The sequence below is a fragment of the Akebia trifoliata genome, chromosome 11, assembly GCF_017979445.1.
Source record: "Akebia trifoliata isolate Shusen 1 chromosome 11, ASM1797944v1, whole genome shotgun sequence".
NCBI lineage: Eukaryota > Viridiplantae > Streptophyta > Magnoliopsida > Ranunculales > Lardizabalaceae > Akebia > Akebia trifoliata.
The window spans coordinates 50486078-50497533 of NC_141385.1; the positions used below are offsets into that span (position 1 = coordinate 50486078).

The 11456-nt window shown below is 33.3% G+C and overlaps 1 protein-coding gene across 2 annotated transcripts; it reads right to left on the reverse strand.

Moving 5' to 3' along the window:
• Positions 1–1776: 1776 nt before the first annotated feature.
• LOC147392481 (uncharacterized) lies at positions 1777–9291 on the reverse strand. Of its 2 annotated transcripts, none has more exons than XM_086417186.1 (10): positions 8543–9291; positions 7340–7854; positions 7185–7232; positions 7026–7106; positions 6905–6951; positions 6719–6793; positions 6604–6641; positions 2813–3418; positions 2658–2716; positions 1777–2492 (listed from the first exon to the last, which is right to left on the reverse strand). In XM_086417186.1, the coding sequence occupies exons 1-10, from the start codon at positions 8574–8576 to the stop codon at positions 2445–2447; spliced, it is 1551 nt and encodes a 516-aa protein (XP_086273312.1). In that variant the 5' UTR covers positions 8577–9291; the 3' UTR covers positions 1777–2444. The 2 variants fall into 2 exon arrangements, with proteins under 2 accessions (XP_086273312.1, XP_086273311.1); XM_086417185.1 differs by having other exon boundaries at positions 2658–2719.
• Positions 9292–11456: the final 2165 nt, after the last annotated feature.

Here is an 11456-nt window from a genome sequence, read left to right on the forward strand (position 1 = left end):
CAGTCAAATTAACATCCCTAAATACAGAGAGTTTGGATGGAGAAGAGTGTCCTCTTCCAATAATAAAGGTAAGCTGTCCGCATGACAAGTCACAAACCCCAATATTTAATTGGACTACACTGAACCTCATTTTCTCTCTCTCCCTCTTTCTCATGTTTCCTTTTATTATTTCAAAATCAATCAAAAGCCCTGTACAGCCCAACGTGTTTGAACTCCAAGAAAAATTATATATTTGTAATTCATCTGTTCATATTTGCACAAGATGGATAACTCCTGCCAAACCAGGGAAACAGTCTGGACTGGCGCCCTAGAATTGTATTTGTAATTCATCTGTTCATATTTGCACAAGATGTCACTGCTTCCGTCATAAAAAATTACAATTAAGTCACAGTGATGATTAAACAAAGGCAAAAAAGTTGATGTCTTCCACTAGTTTAATTTCGTCCAAAATTAAAGGTTTTGTTGTTAATTTGGCTAAATTCCATATGGATATGGAGAGGTTCTCATATTATAAGGCGTCGGGCAGTGTCCTTAGCCTGGGACAGGCCAAACTAGGCCTGATTCATGGTTAGAGTTGGGCTCGAGCTTAATAGATTCAGTCCCTATGATAATTTTGTTTATAATTCACTATGGTTACATTAATAATAATATATATCAAAGAAAATATGTGGGTTAATCGAACTCAGCTCATAAATAGGCTTGCATACTTGCAAATCAGTCTGGGCTTGAACGTAAGTGATTTTGGAAAAAACTTTGAAGCAGTCATCCCACTTCAAAATTTTGGTACAAGTCACCTGTATATAATTTACACGTGGTGTCTCCAAGGAGGTATTCCAAATATTAACAAACAAACAAACATGACATGTTACGAGCAGGTTCCTCCAAAAGTTTGAAGCAGCCTGACCCACAATGGACCTGATTTGGCCCATTGTTGACATCGTATTTAGCAAAATAGATTTTTTTTTTTTTTTACCAACAGTTAAGAGTTATTGATTTATTTATTTATTTTTATTTTTTTTGAGGATGTGTTTAACTGAACATAGAAAATATGGTGGAAAATGGTTTTCTACCCACCATCTTCTAAAAATTCAACAAAAGTCTTAATTTCATTTTTCCACATCCTATGAGAAAAAAGTTGGAAAAATGAATTGTGCCGACAATTTTCATTCCCAAATCAAAACTATAACCACCTCTCTTCTTCTTCCCCATCCCCACCATTGTTAGGCCGTCATCACCTTCTTCATCGGCCACCCCCTACCTCCTATCTTCTTTACCTTTTTTTCTTCACTCACCACCAGCTACTCTCTTCTTCCCCATTTTCTTTTCAACCCACTTTCTTTTTCTTTCAAATGTAATCAAAGACCAACGATCTGTTTTTCCACCCCACCCATTTTCCACCACTATTTTTCTACACATTTCAAAATCCAGGTAAATAGAATTTCCAAACTATCAAATATATATATATATATATATATATATATATAATTGTTTTAATGAGTAAATGAAAACTTTAGGAGGGAAAAAAATGACCTTGATTACTGCAGAAACCAAATCAGTGGTTATTTGGTGACAAAATATGATAAGTCAGACACATGAGGTTGGACGTTAGGTTTTTGTACTAGTAATAGTGCTTGCATATGCAAAATGTTTTCCATAGAAAATGATAAGGCTAAGAAAAAACAAGTTTCCTTTTTGATATCTTTACCTAATTGCAATCCAATGATGAAATTATCCAACCCTTGGGAAAATAGTATTTTTACCCTCCTAGTGGGTATGAGATACACAAAATAAGAGTGCCCAAAGCTGATTTTGCCCTTTACCAGCTGGTTTTACACCATGGAGACATGCAAAAACTTCATTATAGAGTAAGAAGTCCCGAAGTTTATAGCCTGGGCAAAGAGATGCATGGAGAAACAAAGTATCTCTAACTCACTTCTGATATTCTGTACTTTGTTTCATTTTTATTTATATATGTTTTTCTGATGCATACTCATCATCTCAACCCAAGATTTGAATTCAATGATATGTTATGGAGATTGGGGTAATTGGGGAGAATTATGAATTTGACAAGTACAGGGTCAGTTTTCTGCAACAACCCACAAAGAAAATTACTAATAAGAAATATATAATATGAAAAGAAAAATCATTGGTCTAGATCAATCAAGGAATACAAGTTTTGTTGGAAAATTGCAATTCATATGTCAAACTCCTCAAAGTTCTTCAATGTCAAAAAACGTGGTAAAGTAAAAATTTATAGTCTAACATAATAAAAGAGACTTCATATTGTCAGAGACCTTTTGTTTACGAAATTGAAAGTCTACTCTTTATGGCTAATAAAAGCCATTGAAGTCATGAAATAGTTCAATTAAATCCTTCATGTAATTGGTTGGTTTGAACCTTGAACAAAAATAATTCAGGGGCACATGCTCTTGATATCAGCTTCCCTACAGTCTTCCAAAAAACTGTGCAACTATACTTCTGTCCTCGCACAACTGAAGAGAAATCATTGATGGTAATGGAAATATAAATGTGAAACTCTAAATCAAACCAAAAAAGGCAAGAATAAAATTAAAAATAAATAAAGAAAAGGATGAAAAAGAAGAAAGAAAAAAAAAAACACAATTCAAATCAAAGAGAAAATTGTCCATTATGTTTACCTCATGTTGCTCCATATCCGCACATCTGTTCCAGTTTACACTTAGGGGCATAGATTTATCTTCTGTTCAAGAAACATAAATTTCAGATTTTCAAAATATTTGAAGTAAAAAAAAAAAAAAAACAAAAACAAAAAGAGTGATGGAAATGAACTTACCACATGCAGTAACACGAAAGTAGGCTATGACGACATAAAGAACGAGGAAAACAGCAGTCGGCATAAGGGCATTCACTATGTTTTCACACTTCGACCTTTTCCTATATGAAAGCGTTCGTTTCACTAAACCCTCAAACGATTCCAATATTTGGAATTCTGGGTAGTGTTCCAAATTAACTTGGCTTCCTTGGTCAGGAAGTGCAGAAGTACTTTCCGAACTTGTCGATCCTTCAGAAGTAATTTGGTTAGAACTTATCGATCGTTTCCCCCTTATCATACGCACTAAGTTCTTCCCTCCACGTTGCAATGTCACATAAAATGTCTCTAACTTGTCAAGTTCTCTTGCCGCTTTTTGAAAATCTCTATAGGCTGTAATTCCACTCCATACCATGTCAAAAAAAATAATAAGCAGCAAATTTCCTGAAGTGATATTTTGCATGCAAAATTCACCCATTGTGAAAGTCATGGAAACAAATCCAAGATAGAAGAGTATCCTTCTATTAAATGCATTCACAGTCTCATCAGAAAATTGTGCCAGTTTTACCCCTTTATTGTGCACTTCAGGTATTTGTTTCTCATAATAAGCCATATGTTTCAAGTAGGTAGCTGAAACGACAAGATAGGATTGTTAGCATTTATGAAGTAAAGAGTTTATATGCTTAAATCCAAGTTAATTTGATAAATAATGAAAAAAAATGATAACTTTGTAAAGATATAGCATGCAAATAGTGATCCAATATGTACATGAGTTTTGGGATCATTAATCATATTTCATTTTTCTGTTCACATTGGATTTACAGACATTGCCATATGAGTTTCAATTGAAAATCAAAGTTCATTGTATTGATGCTCATTGCCTAATGATTGACGAGTTTTCTTTTAGTCTCAATGTTATTGATCATACTTCATTGTTTTACATGGCTTCTTGTTAACACCTATGTTCCATCAATTTATTTTTACTTATGTATTTTTCGTTTATGAAATGGGAAATCCTGGAAACAGTGTTATTTTTAATTATTTATTTAATGCCTCTGTTTTCCATTTGTGTGCTGAGAGGTGCAGAAGGATATTCTCCAATGAATTACTAACCCCCAAAACAGTGTTCTGGAAAATTGTTGAGGATATAAAGCTCAGGTTGCTCTCTTTAAATCTGAAGGTGGAAGACTCTCACAATAACAGAAACCTTTGTAGATCCTGGAACATCTCAGTCTCCTTCTTTAGATCAATTCCAAAAAAGCTGTAGGTGGACCCTCCTGATGCAAGGATTATTCAACTGAACACTGATGAGACTGTGAAGGGTCTAAGAGAGGGAACGAACGGGGACTATTCCAAGGGATCACTTGGGCAGGGATATAGCTGCAATTGCCTACACTACTTATGCGAAACCTGTCTCTTCCTGAAAATTCAAGCTATCAGATTGGGGCCTGACCTTGCCATCAGAATGGGGTTCCGGAAACTAAGGGTAGCTTCAGATTCCATGGTTTCTGTGCAATGCTTAAATTCTAAGTGTACTATCCTTGGTAAGTAAAGAGGCTAATCAATGTATTTAAGGAGCTACAGAGTCGGTCCTTGGACATGGAAGTGTGCTTCAGTTATAAAGGAAACTAATCGATAAGAACCAGCCATGGCACAACTGTTTTGTACCCCACTGATTTTCCTAGTAATCTCAGTTGTTTTTTGGAGGAGGATACAAGAAGGCAATCCATCTAACTAGATGGGGGTTCGCCTAAACCCCAATTCAACAAACTTGACCTAAATGTGTCTTCTTGAATAATGTGATAGTTGAAATGATGTTAACAGAGTTATCATGCAGTTTCTAAGAGAACTTCTGGATCTTTTTGCCATGCATGAGCATCATTAATAAATAATAATCAATCAAAAGTACATAGAAGAAAATTCAATGGTTAACACCACATCTACCTATCTATATTCTAAATCAGAGTTGCAGGTATGAAAATAGCTATCCATTCTATTCCCTCTGCCCTCCACTAGATTCTTCCATGTTTTTGCAAGTGTGGCGTATTCCCTAGAAACTTGCGAGTGATGAATCATGTATTATGTCCACAATAAGTGTGATAGTTGATATGTACTCCATAATAATCAAATCTAATAATTTTAATCCTTTTTAATATAGAAATACAGTATCAAATAATATTTAAATGCATATCTAATGGGTCCAATGTAAACTGCAGTGGTAGAACCCAAGGTTTTTTCAGTGGTGAAGAAAGATCTAATCGAGAAAGATTGTTATTTTGCACGATAGAGAGAACTCCTAAGGTGCAAGAATGGATCTTAGTTAGGAGGCAATCTAATGGCTGGAGTAGCTTTCTTGAAGTTGGGGTGAAGTCAAGCAGTAAACATCAGTGGAGAATGGTGATTTGAGCTGGCAGAACTAAGATGGTAGGGGTGTCCGGAAATGAAATGAGGAGGTTGACTGAGTTTATGGTAGTTAGTAAAAATTTATTTCAGAAGCCAAACAAATTTGCTTAAAAGGTAGAAGATGTCCACTTTTGGAAAGAAAAATCAAAGTTTTTTGGCTTCAAGTTGATGAAAAGAGTATTTTGAGGCCATTTTACATTAGTCTACTAGAGAAGACCAAGGTAAGAGGGACATATACACATATTGGTGAATATTTGAGATAGCATATGTTTTCAAACTACTGACTGTAGACACCCATTTTGAATTTGCCTAACCCAACAACTCATCACTGTGGTTGTTGTGGATTCCTTATGATGAACAAACATCAATTGAGAACCGAAAGCTTGTGCACCATCTTCGACACCTTTTATTGTGTTGACGCTCAATGACAGAAATTAAGCATGCTTAGGTTTGCATCCCACAATACCTCGAAATTCGAGAAACTTAACAAAATAACAAAAAGCTCCTTGACACTCAAACTAAACTATGAAATTAAGCTATGCTAGAAATATACTCAACTTCAAGACAGATAATAATTATGGGACCAAATCAAACTTTTAGCCAAAATTATAAAATTTAACAAAAATTAGGAAAACACCGCTGATACTCGAAACAAACGTAGACACCACGTTACACTCAAGAAAACACCTTGAAACACATGAAATCATTTCTCGAGATAAAATGGAACATTTTATAATTTTTCTCACAAAAAAATCGAAAATGACCAAAATACCCTTGACAATCTCTCCTGTAGTGCAAAAAAAAACCCCACGAAATACGTTGAAATTTTTTTTTCAAAAAATTCACCATGTCCCGAACCTCGAAAACCATGCTCAATTAAAAAACAATCTTCTCAAGAGTATCATCGTAACTTTCCTGCTCATGCAATGCATTAAAAATTAAAACAAAAACCTTCAATAAATTTTAAATCTTTTAAAATAAAAACCTTTAAAAAGTCTAAAACCTTTTAACAAACAAAAGTACTTTTTTAACTTCGACAAATAACAAATAAAAATATTTTAACAAACAAAATACAATTTTTTTCACAAAATAATTTTTTTTTTTCATATTTGAAATAAAAACCTGTTAAATTTTCTTTAACCAATCTAAAATTCATAAGCCAATTCTCAAACTTTAAACAAATCAAACAAAGTTTTGAATCATTAAAAGAAATTAAACTTTTAACAATTTATTAAATAAAAAATTCAACAAGAACCCTCTTGGCTGAAATATGCATGGGAGGGAAAGTCTCAAACTAATTAAGTTTTAAGGGTTCAATTAAAAAAAAAAAAAAACACACACAATAGAACATACTGCATGTGTGAGGACAAGAATATACCAACTAAATAAATTTAAATAAAAATAACAATTACCAATTAACTCCTTCTTTTCTGCAGCTGGCGATCTCAAACTGAAATAAGATAACATAAAGTAAGTCATTGTATATTAAGGGTTTTCTATAAAAATACAAAGTCAAAAATTTATTACCTATTATTATAATCTTCAAATGCACTTTGCAGATTTTCAAAGTTTTTCTCCAATTTTTCCAGTTTCTCACTTAACCTAATGTAACAAGAACATAAAATAAGTGACACTCAAATTTTTAATTTTATTGCGTACATATAAATATAAATTAAAAATTTCTGATACATTAGTTTGTCATGAGTTTGATACCTGTTCAAATGCTTCTTATTCGAGTCATCTGACTCGATTTTCGCCTTCTGTAAAATAGTAAAGAAAAAAAATGCTTTAAATACAAGTTGGTTTGGTGAATAATAAAAATAAAAGTGAATACCTGAACAACTGATTTTGACCATTCGACATCATTTTTCATGAGTAAACTGGTAGTTTGAAGAGAACTAGTTCTTTGATTAATCTGTACATTACATCTTTTTGTTATAAAGATTCAAAGCAAAGTGTGAAAAAACTAAACAAAAAATAAAATAAAACCCACCGCATCCATCATTGAAAGCAATTGAATGAATTTCGAGTCCCATTGATCCTGTACGGAAAGTGGAACGATTGATTAATAAATGATCATCTAACTTGTAATTACTAATTACAAAGAGAATGTGTGTGAGAGAGAGAGAGAGAGAGTAAGGAGCTAACCTCAGCCATGCTCTCTTCCATCTGCTTGTCAGATGTTTCGATTGATTTTTCCTCCAATAATGGACTTCCCTCCGGAGGACCTGAACTTTTTTTTATCACTCCCGGCTGCTTATCAGATATTTCGATGGGTTTTTCCTCCACCAATGTACTTACTTCCGGAGGACCTGAACTTTTCTCCATCACTCTAGGCTGCTTATCGGATATTTCGATGGGTTTTTCCAACAATGGACGTCCCTTTGGAGGACCTGAACTTTTCTCCATTACTCCAGGCTGCTTATCTGATATTTCCATGGGTTTTTCCTCCACCGATGGACTTACTTCCGGAGGACCTGAACTTTTCTCCATCACTCTAGGCTGCTTATCGGATATTTCGATGGGTTTTTCCAACAATGGACATCCCTTTGGAGGACCTGAACTTTTCTCCATTACTCCAGGCTGCTTATCTGATATTTCCATGGGTTTTTCCTCCAACGATGGACTTCCCTCCGGAGGACCCGAACTTTTCTCCATCACGGCTGAAGTAAAAGATAAGTTATTGATTATTCCGAGTTCAAAAAGAGAAAATGTTTTTCTAGTTCTCCACTGCTGCAACAAACACTAGAGCAATTCTCACAAACGGGCTCCTCTAATGTGAACATGAAAGTCTCCAAATTACAAACACACAATAGATCGACAAATTGGCGAATCAACAACCCACAAAACTTTAAAATAGGGACATGGGGCAATGAATCATTCATCCACACATACACACAAAATAAATTTTGAATAATAAAAAAAACTAGGAACACGTTGCAAAGTAGCGAATCACATATATATGCAAAGCTCTCGAATAATGTAAAAGTCAGAAACTCATTGCAAATTATCAAATTAACTATTCACACATGTATGCAAAGTTTTTGAATAAAAATCAGGAAAACGTTGCAAATTATCGCATCAACTATTCACACATGTATGCAAAGTTTTTAAATAAAAAATCAGGAACACGTTGCAAATTATCCAATCGGAAAAATCATGAATACGTGGCAAAATCATTGAATCGATCATTCGTGCATAGATGCCAAGAAACATTATTTTATCCGGAGAATGTAGGACACGGCAAACGTTAGAAACATACTAATGAAGGTCGGATAATCATCCACCTCATAAAAACAAAAAAAGAGAATAAATAATAAGGAGATAAACGAAATAAAAAATCCAAATTACCTCTATGATCGATTGGTGGCTGCGATGGGTTCATTCAGGCGCTTGAGTATCAATCAAGGCACGTGAGTATTTCCTCGAATCGAAAATCAATGTATATTGAAATCGAAAGTTATTGAGCCACGTAGAAGATTTTTATTGTGAAAGAATGGCTGAGATGATGAGAAAAAAAAAGGGACTGAGAGGGCTGTAACAGAAGGTTGGGGAAGATGTTTGTGGCTGCTAACAGAAGGTCTTTATTCTCCTTCTTTTCCTTTCTTCTTTTCTTCCTCCATGGTCATGGTGAGTAGGTGAGTTCGAGAGGGGTTGTGGGTGCCGGTATTAATGATGGCTGAGAGATGATTTGGACTGGCTTTGAAGAAGATGCAATAGGGGCTGTCAATGAAAGACGTTAGGGGTGTCAAAGATAGCAAGGAGGGGGTTGTTGGACTACTACGTTGATTAGAATGGCTGTTGTGTGGGGCTGTAATCAATGAGGCGTGTTGCAGGTTTAATGGAGGAGAAGAGAGGGCAGCAAGGGTGCTGTAATCAATGGTTGATCGTGTTGCTGCAGGTTGAAGATGAAAAGGAATGGACTGTGAGAGTTCGGCTGAGAGAGAAGTGAGAATAGGGGCTGGTGCATATGGTTGAAGAGAGTGTGGTGGTGACTGCTGTCCGAGAGAGTTAGAAGGATGAGAAGAGGGTGATGTGCAGTGGACGTTTGGGAGAGGAGACGAGATGGAGCTATTTTTGAGGGAGTTGGAAAGACGGAGGAGGCTAAAGAGAGAAGTGGGAGAGAAAGGAAGGCTGGGCAAAGTTGGAATGGAGTGGGGCTTCGTACCTTGGCTGCAGAAGACGCAAGTGGGGCCTGTCTCCTTTTTCTTTTCGTACTCTTTTCTCTTTCCTTTCTGTTTGTTTGTTTGTTTTTTTTTTTCTTTTTAATATTGTCTACCCCTAAAAAACCGTCAGCCTCTTGTGTTGTTTAAAAAAAAAGAGAGAGAAAGGCCGTTCATAAATATCTTTTAAATTTTCTTTTTAATAATTTTTTTACCTTTATTTATTTATTTATTTTATTTTATTTCTTATTCTTTTTTTGATCGAATCAAAGAAAAAAACCCATGACGAGTTGGTGGATCATTATTGATTATTTTTTATTTTTTATTTTTTATTTTTTATTTTTTATTTTGATTAATTGATTAATTTTTAATTTTGATTTAATTTAAATTTAATAGATTAATTGTATTTCACTTTTCGATCTTGATTAAGATTTCAATTTGATTAATTGATTATGTTTTTATTTGAATATTAATTAGTCAATTCAATTTTAAATTCAATTTGATTGATCAATTGAATTTTAATTTCAATGTTAATTGGTCAATCGAATTTAATTTCAATTTGATTAGTTGATCAAGTTTTAATTTGAATGTTGATTGATCAATTGTATTTTTTTTATTTTTTTATTAGTTGATCGAATTTAAATTAAAATGTCGATTGATCGATTTTATTTTTGATATGTTGATCAATTAGATTTTAATTCGAGTGTTTCTCTTCCCTTTTTTACTGTTGTTGTTGTTTTTATTATTATTATTATTATTATTTATTGTATGTGCCAAAAAACCGTCAGTCTCGTATGTTGTTTCAAAAATGTCAGTCCTTCACTTAGAGAAAGAGAGGCCTTTTATAAATATCTTCTAGGTTTTCTTTTTAACAATTTTTTCTTCTTTTATTTATTTATTTATTTTCGTTTGTTTATTTCTTTTGTTTTATTTCTTATTATTTCTTTGATCGAACCAAAGAGAGAATATTGCAATCCATGGCACATTGATGAATCATTATTGATTAATTTTTATTTCTAATTTTGATTGATTTTTTTAATTTTTAATTTTAGTTTGATTTTAATTTGATGGGTTAATTGTGTTTCACTTTTCGATCTTGATTAAGATTCAATTTGATTAGTTGATTATGTTTTGATTTGAATATTAATTAGTCGATTAAATTTTAAATTCAATTTGATTGATCAATTGAATTTTAATTTCAATGTTAATTGGTCGATCGAATTTAATTTCAATTTGATTGGTTGATCGAGTTTTAATTTGAATGTTGATTGGTCGATTGTATTTTTTATTTTATTTTATTGGTTGATCGAATTTAAATTAAAATGTCGATTGGTCGATTTTATTTTTGATATGTTGATCAATTAGATTTTAATTCGATGGTTAATTTGTTGATTAAGATTTTAATTTGAATATTAATGGGTTGATTACATTTTAGATCGAATGTTGATTTAAAGTTTTCAAGCTAATCGTTTGAATTTTAATTTTTGTTTCGATTTAAAAAAATTTCAAGTTAGTTGTTTTGTTTTGATTTTCCTAAAAGAGTCAAGGTCTCTATATACAAGTTGGACATCAAGGGGTGTTTTAGTCATTTTGTAATTTTTTCATAAATTTCTCTGATTTCGTCGATTTGGGTCTCGTTAGACTCGAAATCATGTTCTAAATGTAATAAAGGTACTTTCGAGATTTTTTGAAAGTTCAAAATTCATGAGGAGTATTTTCCTCATTTTATCGATTTTTGATTATTTTGGCGTGACATTTCTTTCGGTCCCAACGTAAGTATTTCTAAGTCTCAAGTTCACATTTTCTTAGCGTAGTAAGGTCTCTAAGTTATCTAAATGTGTAGCGAACCTAAACGTACTTATTTGCTAAGTCGAGTAGAAAGTTTAGCGATCATAAGCGTGAGTAATTCTATGTCATGTGGCCAAGAGAAATAATATAATAGAATTATAAGATAGAGGAATTGGAGGGATGCTTTTCACAAGCTTTCAAGTTTCTTACGCTCATCATTAAGAATTCATAGCAATTGGGTGACAGATTATCAAGTCAGGCGAATGCAAAAATGAGGTGTCTGCAAACGCATTAATTCTTCTCTGATGCGAAGA

Excerpts from the sequence above, each read along its gene's own strand:
- LOC147392481 (XM_086417185.1), bottom strand. The coding sequence starts at position 8,576 with ATGAACCCATCGCAGCCACCAATCGATCATAGAG. Across the intron at positions 7,107-7,184 it reads TGCTTTCAATGATGGATGCG|ATTAATCAAAGAACTAGTTC; the intron begins GTGGGTTTTATT and ends TGTAATGTACAG. Across the intron at positions 2,493-2,657 it reads CGGATATGGAGCAACATGAG|TTGTGCGAGGACAGAAGTAT; the intron begins GTAAACATAATG and ends ATTTCTCTTCAG.